Source organism: Callithrix jacchus, chromosome 2, assembly GCF_049354715.1.
Source record: "Callithrix jacchus isolate 240 chromosome 2, calJac240_pri, whole genome shotgun sequence".
Classification (NCBI taxonomy): Eukaryota; Metazoa; Chordata; class Mammalia; order Primates; family Cebidae; genus Callithrix; species Callithrix jacchus.
This window is the reverse complement of record NC_133503.1, coordinates 144,028,608-144,054,159: the sequence shown is the minus strand read 5'-3', so window position 1 is coordinate 144,054,159 and position 25,552 is coordinate 144,028,608. Positions and strand designations below refer to the sequence as shown.

Sequence of the window (25,552 nt, the reverse complement as noted above, 5' to 3'; positions counted from 1 at the left end):
AGTATAGTAAAAAAAAGTTAGACACTTAATATTATAATCTGCATTAAGTATACTAATATTTGATATCTTCTGACTCAGAGTTGGAAGGATATTGGGGTCCGAATAAGTGTTTGTCCAGAGCTTATCATTCAAAATCTTAATAAACTGTATATAATATTAAAAAAAAAGAAGCCAGTTACAAAAGACCTCATATTTTATAATTCAATTTCTATGAAATGTCCAGAATAGGCAATTTTATACAGACAGAAAGTAGGTTTGAGGTTTCCTAGAACTGGGGAAATGGAGGGTAACAGCTAATGAATATAAAGTTTCATTTTGGGGTGAGAAAAATGTTCTAAAATTAATTGCGGTGATGCTTGCATAAGTCTGAAAATAAACTAAAAACCATTGAATTATACATGCTAAATGGGTGAACTGTATGGTGTGCAAATTGTATGGGTGAATTGTACAGTGTGTAAATTATATGGTGTGTAAAGCTGCTATAGAAAAAAGAAATAAATATAACTAGAACTACCCTTGATTTTATTCATCTACAACATGAGAAGGTTAAAGTACATTACAGTAAGACAGTAAAGCTAAAAGATAATGACAAACTAAGTTCATAACAGATAAATACACAAATTACATCTCTAAGTCTTCCCTTATTATTTACTAGTGAAATTTTTAAGATAGTAAAATAAAATCAACTTTGGTCCAATAATAATATGAAACTAATTACTACTTATTAATTACTTACAAGATATTAAGCATTACAAAGCAAGCTGGGACAAACTGGAACTCCTCTACACTGGTTTGGAGTATGTATATTGGTAAATCACATTGTAGAGCATTTAGTCAGTGCTTAGCAGAGATAAAATGTTTATCCCTTATGACCCATCAACTCTACTTCTAGGTATTTGCCCTAGAGAACTCCTAAGGAGACAGATACAAAGATGCAGACTGCAGCACTGTTTATAATTGTTTATAATAATGGACAAATGATAAAAAAATCTAAATGCTCATTAGTAAAAGTCTGAATATATATCCATATTATTCAGGAGCTAAATAGACTTATGTCCATCTGATAGATACATCTTGAAAACAAAGATGAATTTTAAAAATCAAATTAGAGAGGATAACTGCAGTTTTTTAGACAGTGTAATTAAAAGACAAAATTAAACACAAAGTTAATTTGAAAAATAAAAACATATTCTATGTATTGTTATTCCCTATCCTTTGGGTATATATGCTGATGCAGCAAAAGAATACAAATGTAGATATGAAGGATATACACAAATTCAGGATAGTGGTTATCTCAGAGCAAGAAATTGGGGAAAAAAAAGTTGGATGCAGGAAAGCTTTCAACTTTATGAGTAATCATTTATTTTTTCAAATAATTCAAAGTAAATATGATAAAATGTTTACTCTGCTAAATCTATATGGGTTTCTTATATTTTTCAGAAAAAATATTTCTTATATGAAAAAATACATTTTTTCAGTTTGGAATGTTTTAAGTTAGTTAATAATACCATCCGAATGTTAACATCCTGTTCCTGATAACTGCATTATTGTTATATAAGATGTTAACATTAGGAGAAGCAAGGCGAGGATCATATGAAAACTCCACACTTTTTTTTTGGTAATTCTTAAATTAGTTACACATTTTGTTTTATTTTATTTATTTATTTATTTTTGAGACAGAGTCTTGCTCCACTGCCCGGGCTGGAATGCAGTGGTGCAATATCATCTCACTGCAACCTCCACCTCCTGGGTTCAAGTGATTCTCCTGCCTCAGCCTCTTGAGTAGCTGGGATTACAGGCAAATGCCACCATGCCCAGCTAATTTTTCTATTTTTAGTAGAGATGGGGTTTTACCATATTAGCTAGGCTGGTCTTGAACTTCTGACCTCAAGTGATCCACCCACCTTGGTCTTCCAAAGTGCTAGGATAATAGGCATGAGCCACTGCACCTGGCCTTAAATTTTTTTAAATAAAAACAATAAATATTTTTAAAAATAAAACACAGCTGGGTGCAGTAGCTCACACCTGTAATCCCAGCACTTTTGGAGGTCTAGGTGGGCAGATCACAAGGTGAAGGGATTGAGACCATCTTGGTCAATATGGTGAAAAATCTCTACCAAATATACAAAAATTAGCTGAATGTGGTGGTGCACCCCTGTAATCCCCACTACTGGGGAGACTGAGGTAGGAGGTGGAAGTTGCAGTGAGCTGAGACCACGACACTGCACTCCAGCCTGGCGACAGAGTGAACTCTGTCTCAAAAATAATAATAACAAATAAATAAAATGCACTTTAGAGGTCAAGTAAATGGTGGTGATAATCCTTACTGTTTATTATTTCTGAAAACTATTATTATTTAAAACATTTTTGAAAACTTTTTGTAAAGCCCCATTAGGTAGCCAGGCGCTGCAGCTCACACCTAAAATCCCAGCACTTTGGGAGAGGCTAAACAATCGCTTGAGCCAAAGAGCTCAAGACCAACCTAAGCAACATAACCTAAACAACATAGACCCCCATCTCTACACACACACACACACACACACACACAAAGCCAGCCACAGTGGCGTGACTGCACTCCCACCTGGGTGACAGAGCAAGACCCTATCTCAAAACAACAACAAAAAAGCCCAATTAGCATTGAAGGCCACCAATTTATTTATCAAATTTTCTTCTTCTTCAACAAATTGTGGCAATATTTCAAGACATACTTTATTTTGGCTTACCATGAAATCATAAAATTAAAGAAACCTTGAAAATTAGTCAATTGTTCCCACTTCAAGGCCAGGATTCATTCAAATCATTTAAGAAAAATAGCTGCATCCCTTTACTTTAAAAAAAAATCTATCAAAATTGAAATACCACTATCTTTATTAACAACATGTATTAATCTGTTTTCATGCTGCCAATACAGACATGCCCAAGACTGGGCAATTTGAAAAAGAAGTCCACTAAAAGGTTTAATGGACTTACAGTTCCACATGGCTGGAGAGGCCTCACAATCATGGTGAAAGGTGAAAGGCAGGTCTCACATGGTGGCAAACAAGAGAAGAGAGAGCTTGTACAGGGAAACTCTCATTTTTTTTAAAACCATCAAATCTCATGAGACTTATTCACTAACATGAGAATAGAATGGGAAATACCCACCCCCATGATTCAATTATCTCCCACCAGGCCCTTCCCACAACAGGTGGGAATTGGGGGGGTTACAATTCAAGATGATGTTTGGGTGGGCACACAGCCAAACCATACCACAATGTAGTCATCCTTTGGTATTCTCTCAAGATTGCTTCTAGAACTCCTGCACATACTAAAATCCACAGATGTTCCAGTCTGATATAAAATAGTGTAGTATTTGCATATAACTAAACAGTGTAGTATTTGCCCATCTTCTTGTATACTCTAAATTATCTCTAAATTACCTATAATACCTAGGATAGTGTACATGTTATGCAAATAGTTGCTATATTATATATTTTATTGTGGGACTTTCCCCCAAATATTTTCGATCTATGATTGGTTGAATCTGCCAATAGGAACCTGCTAATCTAAAGGGCCAACTGTATTTCAAACCTCTCAGTCAAAAATTATTTTTAAAATTCAATTGAATGCTTTCTTACTGTAATTTAAATGTTATCCCTTTGATAGAGTTAGGTTTTCAAAGAGCAAGAATATTTACTCAACTTTCAAAAATAATTCCTTGACAATTTGATGACTATTCAGAACCAAATTGGTTTTGTCACCTCCAAAGCTAAGTAAGCCTAGCTGGATTATCCTCTCAACACAAAATCTGTTTCCCAAGGTTTTATTCATTTTGTTGTTCACCTCAAACTGATTTTCCAAAAGGAATAAAATATGTTACTAGAGGCTTCTTTTTGCTGATGGCCATCTTCTCCCTTGGACAGTGCTGCAGCTATAGTATGTACTTTAGAATTCATTTAATTTGCTGTCATGTAGGCCACTTCCCTTCACTTAGTACATTTTTAATTCAGAATATAAACATATTTGAAAAGATTTTATAACCATTTATTAGACCAAAGGTCATACAGATTTGGCAGAAATAAACTATCAAACAAACAAAAACACAAGGTGTCAACTCTAGAATTTCTGTACAAGAAAAATTAAGAGGAGGCAATTTGTTTCATTTAGTTCCCTCTTCTCTTTCCTATCCTCAGTTTATTGAAGCTATTTGCTGGCAGGGTGGTAAAATATAAAGCAAAAGATGGCAGTCTTCTGATGTGAAGAGTCAAAGGACAGAATGATACAGAAAAGGGAGGGTTGCTGGAAAGTGGCAGGAAATCCCAAAAAGTAGGGAGCCCTAGAAAGGAAATCTCCAAATATGTATTTTTTTTTAAGTGTGAGTCCATATTTAAAGAAAGAAAGAAAAAATATTTTATTTATGTAGAATGCCAACTAACTAATATCAAAGGAATAACAAGAGTTAGAATATCATCATTGGATGCCAAAACTAGAGGGTAAAATTTTCATAAGAAAGTAAATATTTACCGTCTCAGAGTAACCTGTCAAAAAGTACTTATTAATTAAAATGGGAAAAACACAAAGGAAAAACATGGTGGACATTAGATGAATCAAGTGATCAAAATTAACTTTTCCAATATTTGGAAAAACCAATATCAAATGTCTCATAACACGAAGGATTTAAAAGGACATAATGTATAATCCAAATTTAATCCTGAGGAAACATCAGAAACCTTAAATGAAGACATGTTTCATAAAATAAAAATTGCTATGTACTCTCTTAAAATGTCAAAATCAAGCTAAAGAAAGGCTGAGGAACTGCTGCAGAGCAAAAGAGATTTCTGAACGAGACAAGTAAATGCAACGTGTGATCCTAGGTTAGTTAGTGGCCTGAGAGTGAAAACAGCTATAAAGGATATTATTAAGACCACTGAGAAAATTTGAATATGAACTGAAGATTAAATAATAGTACTATATGAACATTAAATGTCTTGATTTTGACAACTGTACTATGGTTATATAAGAGAATGTCTTTGTTCATTTTTTTTTTTGGTTTTTTGAGACAGTCTCGATCTGTTGCCCAGACTGGAGTATAGTGGGTGTGATCTTGGCTCACTGCAACCTCCACCTCCTGGGTTCAAGCGATTCTCATGCCTCAGCTTCCCAAGTAGCAGGGACTACAGGCATGTGCCACCATACTCAGCTAATTTTTGTATTTTTAGTAGAGACGGGGTTTTGCCATGTTGCCCTGGGTGGTCTTGAACTCCTGACCTCAAGTGATCCAACCACCTCAGCCTCCCAAAGTTCTGGGATTACAGACATGAGCCACTGTGCCCAGCCGAGAATGTCTTTATTCTTAGAAAACACAAACTGAAGTCTTTAGGGGCAAAGAAGAATGATACCCACAGTTACTGTCAAAAGTAGACAGAAATTTTAAAATGTTTGCCTGGGACTTCTGCTTCCAGTCAAAATGAATTAATAGGGATCAATTTTATCCTCCTTTCTCATACAATTTTTTAAATGAACGAATTATATGAATTATCAATTTGCAGTATACCAGACTTCAGGAAGCAAAGGACAGTGATCCCTGAGAAACAGAAAAGTAAACAAAGTGAGCCCTAAGATTTCCCCTAGCTTACTACCTCGAGAAATTCAATGCCATGAAACACAGTGGGGAAAACAAAGCAGAGCCCAATGGACTCTCTGAGGTGAAGAGACAGAACAGAAAATAAAGGAGACAAAGAAAGCTAAAACTTACAGGACTAAGTACAGCAGCAGAGGCAGCTACACAAAGAGATAATTGTGAAGTTTTGCAAAGGATCCCCCCTTAACCCTTCAGTTGAATGCTAGTCTGAATTATATGATGTAAGAGAAGCACTTAAGGCCAGGCAAAGAATCACCCAAAAATGATGAGAAGTAGCAATGCCTGCACTCACACAACATTAAATATAGGGTCTATATACACCTGGACCAACTAGAAAACCACACAATACACAGGGCAACTGGGTAGAGTACCCATAAGGGACTTGCCTCAGTATTGGGGAATAATTAGCCCCAGACCGAACTGAATGAATCTGTTCTACATAACAAATTTTGAAAGCAAGTATCAGTTTCCAAGGAACTTAACACACCACAAGAAAAAGCTCAAGAATAATTACAGAAATACAAAAATATCTGGCATCCAACAAGGTAAAATAACACAATATCAGGCACCCAATCAAAGATCACCAAGTATGCAAAGAAGCAATAAAATGCAGTACATAATAAAAAAACAAACTAATCAATTGAAACTAATCCAAAACTGACATAATAAAATTATTAGACAAAATCTTTAAAATAGTTTTTGAATTTTCTAAAGCCTAGAGATCTGAAACATTTTTTCAAAGACCAAAATTAAATCACTAGTGATGAAAAAAATTATACTACATAAGATGAAAACACATATTAGATAGGACTGACGGATTAGTCGTTGTAGGAAAAAAAGTCAACTTGAAGACATAGCAATAGAAACTACCTAAAATTGAATACACAAAGAGAAAATTCAAAATAGTAAAGAGACCATCAGTGCGTTGTCTTCAAGCAACCAAATGCATCTGCAAGTAAAATCACCAAAGTAAGGTAAGAGGAGCAAAACCAAAAAATATATTGAGAAAATATTTGCTAAAATGTCCAAAATTTGATTAAATTAGCTAGGAAGTTCAATGACCCCAAACATGATGAAAACTACACCAAAACATATCATATCAAATTGTTCAAGTCAGTAAAGGTAAAGAATAATTAAAACACCATGACCACCCAAATTAACCTAAATTATGTATATAGAAAATTCCATCCAATAATAGCAGAATGAACATTCTTTTAAAGCACACCCACCTGGAACATTTACCAAGAAAGACAACATTCTAGGCCATAAAGCAAGTTTCAATAAACTGAAAAGCATTGAAGTCATGCAAACCATATTCTCTGACCATAGTGGAACTAAATTAGAAATTAATAACAGAACAATTTCTGCAGGAGAAGGGGAGAATCTGGAACTTAATTACACAATTCTAAATAAGCCCTGGGTAAAAAGAAACAAAATAGAAATAATCTAAAGAAAAATTAGAGAGTATTTTTAACTCAATGGAACTGAAACTCAACATATTCAATTTTTTGGGATGTGATGAAGCTATATATAGGGGGAACTTTATAACACTAAACACTTATATTAGAAAAGCAAAACGATCTCAAATTAAGGACCACAACTTCTACCATAAGGAACCACAATAAGAAGAATAAACCTGAAGCAAGGAGACGAATGGATACAAATAAATAAAACAGATAACATAAAAATGAAAGAAAATCACCGAAACCAAATTTGAGAAGATTATTAAAATGTCTAGCCAGAGTGATTAGAAAAAGATATAAAAGACAAAAACTACCAATATCGTAAAGAGAAGTGATTTAACTATACATTCTACCGGTATTAAAAGGATAATATTATGAACAATTATGCCAATACACTCCACTACTTGGAAAAAATAAACATATTCCTTGAAATACTCAAACTACCTAAGCTCACTGAATAAGATAACCTAATTAGCCCTATATTATTAAACAATTTTAACTGGTAGTTAAAAAAAATCACTCCACAAAGAAAACTCCCAGCACAGATGACTTCTTGTGAATTCTACAAAACATCTGAGGAGGAAATAATACCAATTCCACACAACTCTTCCAGAAAACTGAAAAGGAGGAACTGTCTTATTCTGCGAGGGCAACATTACCCTAATACCAAAATCAGGCAAAGACAGTCTAAGGAAAAACTACAGAACAATATCCCTCATATATGTAAATCTAAAAAAATAACAAAATTTTGGAAAATGATATCTATATATTTTTGTTTTTGTTTTTTTATTAAGTTTCAAGTTACATGTGCAGGATGTGCAGGTTTGTTACATAGGTAGACATGTGCCATGGTGGTTTGTTGCACCTGTCAACCCATCAGCTAGTTATTAAGCCCAGCATGCATCAGCTCTTTTCCCCAATGCTCTCCCTCCCCTTCCCCTATCCTCAACAGGCCCCGGTGTGTGTTGTTCCCTTCGCTGTAACCATGTGTTCTCACTGTTGAACTCCCACTTTTGAGTAAGAACATGCAGTGTTTGGTTTTCTGTTCCTGTGTTAGTTTGCTAATGATGGCTTCCAGCTTCATCCATGCCCCTGCAAAAGACATGATCTCTTTCCTTATTATGGCTGCATAGTATTTCATGATGTATAGGTACCACATTTTCTTTATCCAGTCTATCATTAATGAGCATTTGGGTTGATTCCATGTTTTTGCTAGTGTGAATGGTGCTGCAATGAACATATGTGTGCATGTATGTTTATAATAGAATGGTTTCTATTCCTTTGGGTATATACCTAGTAATAGGATTGCTGGGTTAAATGGTATTTCTGGTTCTAAATCTTTGAGGAATCACCACACTGTCTTCCACAATGGTTGAAACAGAAACACTTTTACACTGTTGGTAAGAAGGTAAATTAGATATCTAATTATATTTAAAAAATACATTGATGACCAAATTAAGTTCATCTTAAGATTGAAAGGTTGGTTTGGTTGGGCACAGTGGCTCATGCCTGTAATCCCAGCACTTTGGGAGACCAAGGTGGGAGGATCACTTGTGCCCAGGAGTTTGAGACCAGCTTAAGCAACATAGTGCAACCCCATCTCTACAAAATATACAAAAATTAGCTGGTCATTGTGGTGCATGCTTATAGTACCAGCTACTCAGGAGGCTGTGGTGGGAGGACTGCTCAAGCCTATGAGGCAGAGGTTGCAGTAAGCTAAGATCACCACATTACACTGCACCCCAGCCTAGGCAACAGAGTGAGACAAGTGAGACCCTGTCTCCAAAAAAAAAAAAAAAAAGGTTGGTTTAACATTCTAAACCAATCATCGCACTTTACTGTATTAATCCACTTTTAAAAAGATAAACTATATGATCATTTCAAACAATTCAGAAAAAGCATTTGGTAACATTCCAACACCCATTCTTGATTAAAAGAAACAAACTCTCAGTAAACCATGGATAGAAGGAAATTTTCTCAACCAGACAAAGGGCATCAACAAAGAAACCTATAACTTATACTTAATGGTGAAAGATGGAATTCTTTCCTCACTGAGGTCAGGAAAAAAACAAGGATGTCAGCTCTCACCACCTTTATTATACATTGTGTTAGAAGTTCTAGACATTCCAATAAGGAAAAAAAATAAAGAAATAAAATTAATTATTAGAAGGAAGAAGCATAATGTCTTTCATCTCAGACAACATTATCATCTTTATAGATGGAATCTACTAAAAACCTATTAAAACCAGGCCAGGCACCATGGCTCATGCCTGTAATCCCAGCACTTTGGGAGGCTGACGTCAGAAGTTCGAGACCAGCCTGGCCAACATGGTGAAACCCCATCTCTACTAAAAATACAAAAATTAGCTGGGCATGGTAGTAGGCACCTGTAATCCCAGTTATTTGGGAGGCTGAGGCAGGAAAATCACAAAGCCAAGATCGCACCATTGCACTCCAGCTTGGGTGACAAGAGCAAGATTCTGACACATACACACAAAGCTATTAAAACCAATAAACTTAGCAAGGTTACAGATACAAAATCAATATAAATATCTATTGTATTTTTATATGCCACTGAAAAACATTTAATATTGAAAATGAAATTTTAAAAACAGTATCATAGACAATAACATTAAAAAATATGACCAAAGGTATAAAAACACTGAAAACCACAAAATACTGCTTAGAGAAATTAAAAAAAAAAAAAAAAAAACTAAATAAATGGAGAGAGAGACTGTGTTTATGAGCTGGAAGACTCTATATTGTTAAGACATCAATTGGCTAGACCACACTCCAGAGGAGGAAACTACATAAAGTCATGAATACCAGGCGACAGAGATCACTGAGGGCCATCTTGGAAGTCTGCCTACCACAGGCACCAATGTTATTAAAATATATCACATTATTTTTTTGTTGCGTATCCTTATAACTCCTCTAAAAGAACTTTGTAGCCAGACCGCATTTTACAAACCTAGTTTTACTAATTACTGTGTGACTTTGCCGATTAATTAACTTTGCTGTGCTTCAGCTCTCTGTTCTGCAAAATGGAGAAAACAGCAGTACCTATCTGATGCAGTTATTTAAGGCTTAAATGATTAAGTGTCTGTAAAGCACTTAACTCTGGTACTTGGTTATATACATAAATCAATAAATCCATAAAACCAACATAAACACTTAAGTTACTGTTCCTTAAAGTTTAGTACAATATGTCCTTCTTTAACTATTTAATAATGCCTACTATGGATAAGGTACACCATTCAAGGTGTGTACAAAGACAAGTGATGAAACTTGGGCATTGAGGAAAAAGTATCTTCTTGTTCCCATTTTTATTTGAGGTTTAACAAACAAGGATAGCTAATGGCTGAGATAACCATAATCTTGTTTCACCAGATTTGTGCCCATTTTCCAGGCTTAATGGTCAGTGGCACCCACTTTTACTTTCTTTTTTTTTTTTTTTTTTTTTGAGACAAAGTCTCACTCTATTGCCCAGGCTGGAGTGCAGTTGTGTGATCTCAGTTCACTGCAACCTCTGCCTCCCAGGTTCAAATGATTGTCCTACCTCAGCCTCCAGAGTAATTGGAATTACAGGCCCATGCCACCATGCCTGGCTAATTTTTGTGTGTATTTTTAGTAGACATAGGGTTTCACCATGTTGGCCAGGCTGATCTCGAACTCCTGACCTCAAGAGTTCCTCCCTCCTTGGCCTTCAAAAGTGCTGGCATTACAGGCATGAGCCTTTGCACACGGCCCCCCTCTTTCACGCTTTCAAGTGTCCCAGTGTACACAAGAAATTAGAATCACTACAGTTTGTCTTAGTTCTAGATTGAAATGGAAACTGAATCTAGATAAACACTTTTGAGTAGGGTACCAACAAGGCACAGACAAAAGGAAAGAAAAGGAAATTGAAGAGGAGGAATATGGGAAATGGAGGTGGGCAGAGATAGTGGGCAACAGAGTGAGACCCTGTCTCAAAAACAAAAAAGAAAAAAAGAAAGGTTGGTTTAATATTCTGAACCAATCATTGCAATTCACTGTATTAATACACTTTTAGAAACATAAACTATATGATCATCTCAAACAATTCAGAAAGAGCAGCATGGTAAGAGAAAAATACATGCTTGAAAATGCCCACATACCAAAATTAATTCACCCACAATTTGAATGCACACATCCTATAAACCTAACATATTCTTTAAAAGCTTAGTGAAATAAAATATTTAACTGGTCATAAAATATGTAACTGGCATTTCTTTAAAGATTTTTAAAAATCCATAAATGAATACCAAGTAAATGTTAATGTATCACATTTAACTTCAATTTCCTCTATCTGTTCTAACATTTAACCATGAAACCGATATATAATCCTGATAAACACATTATTTAAAATATAAGAAAACTTGTTTAAATGCACACACTGTAGGCCCAATTTTTGCAATAAACCACTTTTATAGCTATTTTTATACTCCTAACTGAAAACATTAGGTGACTTTGGAAATTCTAATTCTTTTATAATCCAGCAGTACCAAAGCAAACAGTCATGACCCCTTAAGAGGATAAATATGCCCATTTTAATTAAAAACTAAATTATTTGACTTGGTGTGCAATTTTTCCATCTGTATTTTGAGATGTATTTATAAATCCTGTGCTTTCCATTAATGAAAAACTGTAAAAGTATAATAATTGACAAACAATGTATGGAGGCAGTCTTAAAGGTTAGGTGTCTTGAATTTTCAATAATTTAGGATAATAAGAGGAATGAAGTACTGATACATGCCACATTATGGTTCAACCTTGAAAACACTGTGCTAAGTAAAAGAGGAAAGCCACAAAAGACCACATACTGTATGATTTCATTTATATTTATGGTCTAGAGTATGCAAATCTATACAGACAAAAAGTAGATTAGCAGTTGCCTAGGACTGGGGTAGGACTGGGGACTGGGGGAAATGTGGGGAATGGAGGATGACCTCCTTTGGGAGAAATGGAATGTTCTAAAATTGATGATAATGATGATTGCACAACTCTGTGAATATACTAAAAACCATTAAATTGTATATTTCAATGGGTAAATGGTATTGTGGTCTATGAATTATATCTCAATAAAACTGTTACCATAAAAAGAACTTAGGCTATAATTCCTACCCTAATACATAAACTGTTATGTATTATTATTTTAAAATTCCAAAACTTTATAGGAGAGAAAGCCAAGAAATGTATGCATTAGTCTGTTCATGCTAATTGCTAAACACTGATGCAAATGTACTCCATGTCTTTGAATTCCTACTGAGTTTCAGACAATAAATAGATTTCTTGAATACTGTACCACAAAATAGATTTAGATATTGACTTGACTTTAAACTTGTGGTAATATTTCCTGACTTCATTTGAAAATTTAATTAAACAACCTGTCAACTTCCTGGGTTTTTTGTTTTTGGTTTTTTGAGATGGAGTTTTGCACTGTCGCCTGGGCTGGAGTGCAATAGCAAGCGTGATCTCGGCTGACTGCAACCTCTGCCTCCCAGGTTCACAAGATTCTCCTGCCTCGGCCTCCCAAGTAGCAGGGATTACAGGCGCACACCACCATTCCTGGCTAATTTTTTGTATTTTTATTTGAGACAGGGTTTCACTATGTTGGCCAGACTGGTCTCGAACTCCTGACCTCGTGATCCACCCGCCTCAGAGTCCCAAAGTGCTGGGACTATAGGCGTGCGCCACTGTGCCCGGCCACAGGTTTTTTTATTCCTAAGTAGCTATTAATTTGGTTTATCAATACAAACCGTAATAAAGTATGGGAGGCAACAAATATCAAGCCAATGCTAGATTTAGCCATTTTATAATGTATACATATATCTAAACATCATTTGTATACCATAAAGACAGAATTTTTATCAATTTATTAATTGTAAAATAACAAAATACAAAGCTTAATAAAAACAATTTGCAAGCTTTATAGCCAGTTAATTTGTTAACTATATATGTACAGTATTATTTTGCCTTCTAAAATTCTGCTTCTAGAGTTTCAAGTAAAGAATATTAAGCATTTCTTGACCTAGGTATAAAATGTTATATTTCACCACTGATATATTAGTGAACTTCATTCACTAATTTAGGTGAATATTTTCTTTTAATTGCATTTTAGGTTTTGGGGTACATGTGAAGAACATGCAAGATAGTTGCACAGGTACACACATGGCAGTGTGATTTGCTGCCTTCCTCCCCTTCACAATTTGGGTGAATATTAGTAATCATTAATTCTAATAGATCTAGTCAATGAAAGCAATCAATAAAAGTTACTAATACTGATATTTTAATAAAAAATAGATCACAAAAATGAAAGCTCACTTTTATTATTCTACTATTAATGTGTATTTATAACACATTAAATACACTATATGGAAATATTGCCATATTTCCACATTTATGCCCTATAGCACTAACTTTGGTATTCAGAGCTATGATGCCAGATAGTTATTACAACATAGAGAGGAAACCATCATTTTAAAAAATTTATTTTTATTTTTTATTATACTTTAAGTTCTGGGATACATGTGCAGAATGTACAGGTTTGTTACATAGGTATACACATGCCATAATGGTTTGCTGCATCCATCAACCAGTCATCTACATTAGGTATTTCTCCGAATGCTATCCCTCTAATAGTCTCCCACCCCCAAAAAAGCTCCTTTGTGTGATTTCCCCTCCGTGTTCATGTGTTCTCACTGTACAACTCCCACTCATGAGCAAGAACATGAAGAGTTTGGTTATATGTTCCTGTGTTAGTTTGCTGAGAACAATGGTTTCCAGCTTCATCCATGTCCCTGCAAAGGACATGAACTCATCCTTTTTTATGGCTACGTAGTATTCCATGGTGTACATGTGGCATATTTTCTTTATTTGGTCTATCATTGATGAGCATCTGGGTTGATTCCAAGTCTTTGCAATTGTAAACAATGCTGCAATAAACATACATGTGCATGTGTCTTTATAGTAGAATGATTCATAATCCTTTGGGTATATACCCAGTAATAGGATTGCTGGGTCAAATGGTATTCCTGGTTCTAGATCCTTGAGGAATGGCCACATGGTATTCCACAATGGTTGAACTAATTTACACTCTCACCAACAGTGTAAGAGCATTCCTATTTCTCCACATCCGTCCTCCCCAGCATCTGTTGTTTCCTGACTTTAATGACCACCATTCTAACTGGCATGAGATGGTATCTCATTGTGGTTTTGATTTGCAGTTCTCTAATGACCAGCAATAATGAGCTTTTTATCATGTTTGTTTGTTCCATAAATGTCTTCTTTTGAGAAGTGTCTGTTCATATCCTTCACCCACTTTTTGATGGGGTTGTTTTTTCTTGTAAATTTGTTTAAGTTCTTTGTTTTTTCTTGGAAATTTGTTTAAGATTCTGGATATTGGCCCTTTGTCAGATGGACAGATTGCAAAAATTTTCTCTCATTCTTTAGGTTGCCTGTCACCCTGAGGATAGTTTCATTTGCTGTGTAGAAGCTCTTTAGTTTAATTAAATCTCATTTGTCAATTTTGACTATTGTTACCACTGCTTTTGGTGTTTTAGTCATGAATTCTTTGCTCACACCTATGTCCTGAATGATAGTGCCTAGGATTTTTTCTAGGGTTTTTATGGTTTTATGTCTTCTTTAATCCATCTTGAATTAATTTTTGTATAAGTTGTAAGGAAGGGGTCCAGTTTTAGTTTTCTGCATATGGCTAGCCAGTTTTCCTAACAGCATTTATTAAATAGGGAATCCTTTCCCCATTATTTGTTTTTGTCAGGTTTGTCAGGATCAGATGGTAGTAGATATGTGGCATTATTTCTGAGACCTCTCTTCTGTTCCATTGGTGTATATATCTGTTTTGGTACCAGTATCATGCTGTTTAGGTTACTGTAGCCTTGTAGTATAGTTTAAATTCAGGTAGCATGGTGACTCCAGCTTTATTCTTTTGGCTTAGAATTATCTTAGCTATGTGGGCTCTTTTTTGGTTCCATATGTAGTTTAGAGTAGTTTTTTCTAATTTCTGTGAAGAAGGTGAATGGAAGATTGATGGGGATAGCACTGACTCTATAAATTACTTTGGGCAGTATGACCATTGCATGATATTCTTCTTATCCATGAGCATGGAATATTTTTCCATTTGTTTGTGTCCTCTCTTACTTCCTTGAGCAGTGGTTTGTAGTTCTCCTTGAAGAGGTCCTTCACATCCCTTGTAAGTTGTATTCCTAGGTTTCTTTGTAGCAATTGTGAATGGGAGTTCACTCATGATTTGGCTCTTTGTCTATTATTGGTGTATAGGAATGCTTGTGATTTTTACACATTGATGTTGTGTCCTGAGACTTTGCTGAATTTGCTTATCAGCTCAAGGAGATTTGGAGCTGAAACGATGGGGTTTTCTAAATATACAATCCTGTCATCTGCAAACAGAGACAATTTGACTTCCTCTCTTCCTATTTGAATAATCCTTATTTCTTTTTCTTGCCTGATTGACCTGGCCAGAACTTCCAATAGTATGTTGAATAGGAGTGGTGAGAGAGAGCAAAGGGCATACTTCTGGCTTTTGCCAATTCAGTATATTGCTGTGGGTCTGTCATAAATAGCTGTTCTTATTTTGAGATATATTCCATTAATATCTAGTTTATTGAAAGTTTTTAGCATGAGGGAGTGTTAAATTTTATTGAAGGCCTTTTCTGCATCTATTGAGATAATCATGTGGTTTGGTTCTGTTTATGTGATGGATTACATTTATTGATTTGCATATGTCAAACCAACCTTGCATCCCAGGCATGAAGCCGACTTGGTGGTAAATAAGTGTTTTGACGTGTTGCTGGATTCAGTCTCCAGTATTTTATTGAGGATTTTTGAATCGATATTCATAAGAGACATTGGCCTGAAATTTTCCTTTTTTGTTGTGTCTCTGCCATGTTTTGGTATCAGGATGATGCTAGCCTCCTAAAATGAGTTAGAGAGGCATCCCTCTTTTTCTATTGTTCGGAATGGTTTCAGGAGGAATGGTAGTAGCTCCTCTTTGTACCTCTGGTAGAATTCTGCTGTGAGTCCATCTGGTCCTGGACTTTTTTTGGTTAGTAGGCTATTAATTACTGCCTGATTTTCAGAACTTGCATTGGTCTATTCAGGGATTCAACTTCTTCCTGGTTTTGACTTGGGAGGGTATATGTATCTGGGAATTTATCCATTTCTTCTAGATTTTCTAGTTTATTTGCAGAGAGGTGTTCATAGTATTCTCTGATGGTAGTTTGTATTTCCATGGGATCAATGGTGATATCCCCTTTATTATTTTTTATTGTGTCTATTTGATTCTTCTCTTTTCTTCTTTATTAATCTGGCTATCAGTCTATCTAGTCTGTTGATCTTTTCAAAAAACCAGCTCCTAAATTCATTGATTTTTTTGAAGGGTTTTTCTTATCTCTATCTCCTTCAGTTCTGCTCTGATCTTACTATGTGTTGTCTTCTGCTAGCTTTTGAATTTATTTTCTTGTTTCTCTAGTTCTTTCAATGGTGATGGTAGGGTGTTGATTTTAGATCTTTCCTGCTTTCCCTCCTGGGCATTTAGTGTTATAAATTTCCCGCTAAACACTGCTTTAGCTGTGTCCCAGAGATTCTCATATGTTGTATCTTTGTTCTCATTGGTTTCAAAGAACTTATTTATTTCTGCCTTCATTTTGCTATTTACCCAGTAGTCATTCAGGAGCAGGTTGCTCCGTTTCCATGTAATTGTGCAGTTTTGAGTGAGTTTTTTAATCCTGAGTTCTAGTTTAATTGTGTTGTGGTCTGAGAGACTGGTTGTTATTATTTCCATTCTTTGACATTTGCTAAGTGTTTTACTTCCAATTATGTGGTCGATTTTAGAGTAAGTGCAATGTGGTGCTGAGAGGAATGTATAGTCTGTTAATTTGGAGTGGAGAGTTTTATAGATGTCTATTTGGTCCTCTTTGTCCAGAGCTGAGTTTAAGTCCAGAATATCCTTGTTAATTTTCTGTCTTGTTGATCTGTCTAATATTGACGGTTGGGTGTTAAAGTCTCCCACTATTATTGTGTGTGAGTCTAAGTCTCTTTGTAGGTCTCTAAGAACTTGCTTTACAAATCTGGGCACTCCTGTATTGGGTGTCTATCTATTTAGGATAGTCAGCTTTTCTTGTTGCATTGCTCCCTTTACCATTATGTAATGCCCTTCTTTGTCTGTTTTGATCTTTGTTGGTTCAGAGACAGGTTTATCAGAGACTATGATTGCACTACTGCTTTTTTTTTTTTTTTTTTTTGCTTTCCATTTGCTGGTAAATATTCCTCCAGTCTTTCATTATGAACCTATGTGTGTCTTTGCACGTGAGATGGGTCTCCTGAATGCAGCACACCAATGGGTCTTGCCTCTATCCAACTTGCCTGTCTGTGTGTTTTAATGGGACATTTAGCCTGTTTACATTTATAGTTAATATTACTATATGTGAGTTTGATCCTATCATTATGATGCTAGCTGGGTAACCATCATTTTAAGAAGTGACATAAAGCTGCTCTTTGGTACAGCATAAAGTTAAGATTTGATAAATCTAGGTAGGGATAATAAGTATTCATTATATTATATATTTTTTATTATGAATAATTATATAGAACATAGTAACACATATATGTACACATAAAATAGATATATAAACATATAAAAATAATTTCAATATGTTCTTTGGTATTCATTCAATATTATTGGTATCAGTTAAAACAACCTTCAAAATTTCTTTATTTTCTTTTTCTCTAGTCAGACTTTGCAGCTTTGCAGAGCATAGTGCGTTTTAAATTTAAAGCAACAAAATAAAACAATAAGATATAATTTGTAAAAAAGAGATAACATTTTGAGTTTTTAAAAGTACCTATTGTTACTTAAGTGACAAAAATTTGGCATAGTGGAAATAAATATATCCATCAGTTTTCCTCTGGCATTCTTGATAAACACATGATACATTCTCCCTAGTGAGTTGACATTTCAAGCAAACATGCATCATGATCTTAACCACAAACAGTGGGTTCATACTCCTGGACTTTTTTTTTTTTAAGATGGAGTTTCTCTCTTGTTGCCGAGGTTGGAGTGCAATGGCACAATCTCGGCTCACTGCAATGTCCACCTCCCCAGTTCAAGCAATTCTCCTGTCTCAGCCTCCCAAGTAGCTGAGACCACAGGCATGCGCCACCACACCCAGATAATTTTGTATTTTTAGTAGAGACAGGATTTCTCCATGTTGGTCAGGCTGGTCTTGAACTCCCGACCTGGGGTGATCTGCCTGTCTCGGCCTCCCAAAGTGCTGGGATTACAAGCATTAGCCACCACACCTGACCCACTTGAACATGTTAATAAGTGAGTTATATCAACCAATTTTCGACATTAATATAAAGTCATCTATGAAATTCTCAAAATTATTTTTACAAAAATTAGCAGTATAATTTAAACACATTTGATTTCAAAATAACAAATATGTAAGAGAGAGTCCAACCCTAGTAACTCTCCTCTGATCCTCAAAAAATAACCATTTCTAAACATTAAAGATAAACTTTAATAAGAATTCAAAAAAGAATTCCACACTGCCCCAAAAAGCATTTTTCTAACCTGTTACATTAGCTAGTCTAAAATAATATGATATTAACTCTTTGAACTACTTCCCTATTAAATCCTGAGATCATTTCTAGTACTAGTCTGATCATTAGGAGACAAGTCTAAAAAGAAAATATTACCCAGGCGTTGTGGCTCACGCCTGTAATCCCAACACTTTCGGAGGCCAAGGCAGGTGGATCACAAGGTCAGTAGATCGAGACAATCCTGGCTAACATGGTGAAACCTGGTCTCTACTAAAAATACAAAAAATTAGCCAGGTGTGGTAGCATGAGCCTGTAATCCCAGCTACTCAAGAGGCTGAGGCAGAAGAATCACTTGAACCCAGGCAGTGAAGGTTGCAGTGAGCCGAGATTGCCCCACTGCACTCCAGCCTGAGCAACAGAGCAAGACTCCATCTCAAAAAGTAAATAAATAAATAAAATAAAAATTAAAAAGAAAATTTTATGTTCAAATCTCAAACATCAAAAAGGCACTCAAAGTAGCTTACAAAAGCAAAGAAGAGCCCTGCAGAGAATCAGGAAAATATCCAGGAGACTTCAGAGTAAAAAGTTGGACAGCTGAATGTTGTAGCCAGGGCAAAAAAACGTGGGCTAACTGCCCAGATGTACTCTACCGCTTAAATACCTATATATGTGCTTGGTATAACTTCTGTCATTTGAGGCAAAAGGTACAAATCCAATGGAGATACAATAATGAAATTTGAAGATTGGGAGTCCACTGCATGTCGCATTTGGGAAGAGAGAAAGGGCTTAACAAATATAAATACAAAAGTCATGTAAATATCTATGGTCATTTTGTTAGCTATATACAACAGACATTTTCTTCTAGTAATTTCATTGACACTAATCAATGCCCATATTTTTGTCCATACTTTTTAACAGAAAGTTTTCTATATTTGCACAATTCCTAGTACATTTTTAATTCCTTAAGTATATTTGAGGATATTCCAGACCAGAAGACTCTAAGGGGATGCAAATTTTATCACAATAAAATGTCAACATACATTAATACAGAACCATATGATTTTATTCAGCTCGCATGTCATAAACCAAATTTTCTCACCTATGATGCCAGGTATATAGTCAATTAAAGTAAGCATAACTATAAAATAAAATTCAGAACTTTCACTCTATGACTCAGTTACCTGGGAAATTTTTCTAAAGTTTACATTATCTTACTGGATCTCAAGATTCTGACTCATATGCTTTGTATTCCATCCCTAGAACCTAATGTAGAGTCAATGAATACACCATCCACAGATGAAGCATACGTTAAATACTGCTTTGCAAATTGAAATAACCAACATACCGAAGACTATTCCACTTAGCCAAGGGAGAATAATGCTTCCATTTGCTTATTATTACTGTTATTTTGTTTTTTATTTTAAAATATTGATGAGGTCCAAAGGCAAACTTAAAACAATTTAAGTATAATGTTTCTAACCAATCATAATTAGAGTATTAAAAACTAAAACAGATGGCATCATATAATCAAAGACAGGATCACCAGGATCTGAGCCCTATTCTTTCACTTATTAGCTAAGTAATACTGAGAAACTTACCTTCCCTAATTTCTAACATGCGTAACATAATAACACTATCTACAAGGTTGTTGTTAGAGAGTAAAGAATAAAACAGATCTGAAAACAGTTTTGTAAAACTGGAAATCAATGTAAGAATTCAATGCGTTATCATCAAATAATAATTTTGCTTGAGAGACAAGCTGTTCAACGCATAGTGTAATCAACCTACTTTTTAATATTTATATATCTTAATTAAAGTACTTTAAATTAAATAAGCATTCAAGTAAGTTGTATAACTGTCAGTTTCCTTCTCTTTTTTAATAAACTTTAACACAACTGTGAGGTAAGAATAATTAATATATTTTATAACCAATAACGGTTATTTTTAAGATATGTATTTTCTCATATGTTTTAATCTTGTTTTAGTAGGTATTTTGTTCAGTTAAAAAATTATCTACATGCTTCCGATGAAACATTATGAATACAACTTATCAGTAGAAGGAAAGTTATTTACTAAATTTCTAAGTCAAATCTTAATATTTTCTTTTTTCTTAGTTGATTCATCTGATGCAAACATAATAATAGTGTAATACATTCTTTCTCAGTAGTGAAAAATAAATTATCATTTTGCTTTCTCTATACTCATTATCTGAATGAGGCTTTAGATAGAACCAAATTTATTACAATAGTGAATAAACAACAATCAAAGGAAAAATACTTGCAAGAAACCATACCTAGTAATAAGAACTGCATTATCGTGGTGGGCAATCCCATTTTCTGGAATGGTGTTTCCATCACTTTGGTGGGAGAGAATGGATTTCTGCCATTTACAGAAGCTATCGAGAGACTTGTCTGCGTGGTGGTTTATCTCCAAGTTTGGCTGCAATACAACATGCATACCAGAAATGTTCCAAACAAACTACTAAGGTCAGTTTTTAAAACTTTTGAAGACTAAAGTAGGACTATAATTAGAAGCAGTGGTTTCCAGGAATAATCTCTTGCCAATTTTTATCTCTGTAATAACTGACCTAGAGCTCATTTGGTGTATTATTTAACAGACATTCTTTCCAGTTCCAGTTTTAATGATGTAAACATATATGAGATTATCAACATAAAAACTAATGATAACCATTTATAAGATATGCCATGCAAATGCTCACCCTTATACTGAAACATATAGCTAATATACATCTATATGGCTTTAACATAAGAGGTATATTCTTGTAACATATTTAGAATTTACTTAAGATATTAAATGTGCAGAGCTAAGTATCATATCCAACTAGAACTTCCTAATAGGAGCAATAATAAAACATATTCTTAAATAATAAGGAAGTCTATATAGCCTATCTGTTAAGAATCTTAGATTTATAAACTAACTCATTCTTACCTGATCTTCTGTGAGAACAATTAAGCGGGCCACTATAATATTCACAACGTTTCCTAGGCTGGAATCACGATAAAGTTTGGCAACCTGACCTCCAGAAAATAAGAAAAGACACAAAGTCAGACAAAAATCATAGGGTAATAGCCTGATTTTTTTATAAATTTAACCACTGTATACATTGCCCCATATCACTTAGAAGTCTACCCTAACGGTGCCTTGATAAAAGGTTTTATAAGTCTACCTCAAGAAATATTTTCTCCTAGACATGAACTACAGCATGAAAATTAGAGGGTGAGCTGATATTTCAAGTTAAAGAAAACCCCTTAAACAAGATTTAACAATCCACTAAAACTCTCATATTATCTAAAAATAAATGATAAGGTCATCTTTAAATGCATTTCTATGGAACTGAAACATTACTAGATCAAGTATTTTACCACTTTAGACAGGTAAATTCTTGTCATTATTTATTTCACAGCAAAAATGTATGACCTTAGTCAAAAACACAACAAATAATTAAGTGAAATATTATATAGAGGGATCAAACTTACAATATTCATTACACTCAAAATGTAATGTTCAATGTCTTTGCGGCCATGGTAGCCCACCATCATTTTGTCTGCCACTACCAATGTCTCCACAAACCGTTCAATGCTCACTGATCTCTTCTGTCTGTGTTGGATATGTGTGTTGTTAATTGGTAGTGAAAAAGGAAAAGTGGATGTGTCATTCAGCCACCAAGGTTTGCCACTTCTTGTGAAATCTACAATAAAAGCAACCAATTCAGATAGGTTCACTAATTAAACATATTTATTTATAGATCTTTCATGTAGACATACTTCTCATAAATTCTCTACTATATTAAGATTTTCCCCAGGAAAGAGAATGAGAAAATGCAGTAGTGAGAAAAAGTCTGTGAATTTTTCAAAATAATCATCTTATCTGAAAAAAAATTTAAACATTCAACTGCTCATGAAAACAAAGCAAGTCTAAGAAATGAATTAATAAAAATAATTTTCAAATAGTCATTTCATATTATTCTAGTAATTATATCTTGATAACATTTAAAATTTAGAATACATACTTCAAAGAATCATTTAAAGTTGTTTAAAAAGCATCTAGAGTATGAACTTTTGAATCAGCCTAGGACAGCTCTGATAGAGAACACTGATGTTGCATAAATCTATTCCAAAGATTCTTTTGAGCATTTATTTTAAAGTAAGATCCTTTCATTAAGCTATTTTAATTAGAATCCATTCTACTGCTCTAGAAATCTCAATTCTAAAAGGCAATGAATTACTTTTTTCAATTAGATTGGCAGTCTACAACTATTTATTCTGACAGAGAACTCAAAATATTTCTTTTCCAAAGTCTAGAGGTAAGAGGCATTCAATTAGAGTTGAAAGATCATGATTCCAGCATAATTTGCTTTGAACCAGATTTAGCATGGATTGCACCGTATCCTTTGTTTTCTAGACATTTGGTTCTTCAGTATAGTAGCAGTCTTTTAGGGATATGGCATTTGTAAACACTTGCCTCACTGATTATCATCTTCATTAAATAAATGAGCATTTAGAGGATCTTTGTATATTTCACTTCCATATCCTTATATTGAACAGGAAATCTTTCTCACCCCCACTTACTGAAAAATTTAGTGAGGAAAAATTAGATTAATATATATGATACACTTGACAGAAAGTGTGACTATTCTCATTTATCTAACTTCTTTAGCCTTTGTCTTTTAAAAAATGCATTGGTAGGTGCTATGGTTTGAATGTCTCCTCCAAAACTCATGTGAAACTTAATTGCCGTCATAACAGTTTTAACAGCTGGGGCCTTTAAGAGGTAATTAGCACATGGGGGCTCCACCCTCATGAAGGAATTAAAACCATTATTGTAGGAGTGGGTTAGTAATTGTGGGAGTGGATTCCTGATAAAAATAATGAGTTCGACCCAGTTTCCTCTCTCTGTTGTGTGCACTCACTTCCTCCTCTTGCCTTCTTCCATGAGATGACCCTCACCAGATGCTGGTGCCATGATCTTGGACTTCCCAGCATCCAGAACCATATGGTAAATAAACTTTCAGTGTTCTTAAATTATCCAGTCTCAGGTATTCTGTTACAGCAGCAGGAAATGGGCTAAGACAGTAGGATGGATAAATTTTGAGAAATTAGGTGGAAATGATCATGAGACTTATCAGTTAAATATTCCTGGAACTCATAAGTTAAATGAGTGTCTTCCTTTCTAAAGGTCAAGAGAAGCAAAGATATAAACACCACTTCTTATTTCAATAGTATCCTCCAGATAATGTTTCCCTATATCCAGTTGTGGCAGACAGACTCTCCAGGTGGCCTCTATGATCTCTGTCTCCTGATGCTCACATCCTTTTGTGATTTCCTCCTTTTGAGTATGGATAGGACCGCTAACTTGCTTCTAAATAACAGAATACAGCAAAGATGATGGGATGGATGTGATTTTGAGTATATTAGTACATGATTATGTTATATAATATTGTAGCATTTGTCTAGAGTCTCTCCCTTGCTGACTTGGAGAAAGCGAGCAATCATGCTGGTTAACTGAAGCTGGCATCTGAAGACAACTATCCAAAAACTAAAGCTATAACCACAAGAACTGAATGCTGCCAACAAAATGAGGGTGGGGAAGTGGATTCTTCCCCAGTCAAGATTCCAGATAAGAATTCAGCCCTGGATGAGGATAAGCAGATGACCCATCCATGCACAGACTCCTGACCAATGAAACTGTGAAATACTAAAAGTATACTGAGTAAGCCACTAGGTTTTATTGGCTAATATTGTTACAAAACAGCCAAAAGCTTTTCCACATCAATATAACTCCAATTTTTCCTGCTCAATCCTCTGTGATCATAAAGCCACTCATATATTTAAGTCATGCCCAGTCTCTTTCTCTAGCTGGATGGCTTAAATGTCTAAATGTAGAATCTTATTTTTATTCTTTTGATCATTCTGCCTTCTCTGACCCATTCAATTTCTACTTATTTTTGTTTAAAATACTGTGAAAAGAATTAGACACTACTGTGCAATAAACATATAGCAAATGGTATTTTTAATTTAAAATGTATTCAGACCAGGCATGATGATTCATGCCTGTAATCCCAACACTCTGGGAGGTTAAGGTGGGTAGATCACCCAAGGTAGGGAGTTCAAGACCAGCCTGGCCAATATGGTGAAACCCTGTCTCCACCAAAAAAAAAAAATTAGCTGGGCATAGTGGCACACATCTGTAGTCCCAGCTACTCAGACAACTGAGGCAGGAAAACCACTTGAACCTGGGAAGTGGTGGTTGCAGTGAGCCAAGATGGCACCACCACACTCCAGACTGGGCAACAAGAGCAAAACTGCATCTCAATAATAATAATAACAAAAAAAAATGAATTCAGTGTAAGGTAATAGCTGTTATCATCTTTGCTATCATCATAATTTTCAACATTTTCGTTTTTTAAAATTTTAAATTTTAGTTTGCTTGGCTATCACTCTAACAAATTACAAATTATTTTAACTACATGTATTTTTATTTATTTAAACTGTATTTTTATTTATGAATGTCCATCAAAGGCATATTATATATATTATATATAATTATATATTCAATATTTTATGTATACACATATACTGAATGAATAAAATCAAGAGAGAGAGCATCTTCAGTTTCATTTTAAAAATTAAATTAATCCAGCATGATTAGCTCATTATAAAACTATACATTCTATAATTGTCAATTGACTTCTTAACGTTAAGCTTAATGATCTGTAACTACTATCTTTCTTAGTCTAAAATGAAAAACAAGATTGACTTGTTCTGTTTCAAAATAAAGATGAGTAGCTCTTCAAATGATGCCTGTTAACGAATGCTTTGTTCAATTTAATTCTGATTAGATTATAACATGT

At 34.6% G+C, this 25,552-nt stretch overlaps 1 protein-coding gene across 4 annotated transcripts in view; it reads right to left on the bottom strand.

Annotated features, from left to right (window-relative positions):
- ADAMTS6 (ADAM metallopeptidase with thrombospondin type 1 motif 6) overlaps nt 1–25,552 on the bottom strand; it is a 334,404-nt gene that overhangs the window by 291,456 nt on the left and 17,396 nt on the right. For 3 of the 4 annotated variants that reach the window (XR_013532291.1, XM_078365433.1, XM_078365434.1), the window contains exons 4-6: nt 22,179–22,390; nt 21,631–21,714; nt 20,975–21,120 (exon numbers count right to left, since the gene is read on the bottom strand). Coding sequence is in view for 3 of the 4 variants with exons in the window: in XM_078365433.1 (XP_078221559.1) it covers nt 20,975–21,120; nt 21,631–21,714; nt 22,179–22,390 (442 nt within the window). In the remaining variant the exon portion in view is untranslated. Of the gene's footprint in view, nt 1–20,974; nt 21,121–21,630; nt 21,715–22,178; nt 22,391–23,611; nt 23,766–25,552 lie in introns of all 4 variants that reach the window. The other variant, XM_035292277.3, reaches the window with a different exon arrangement.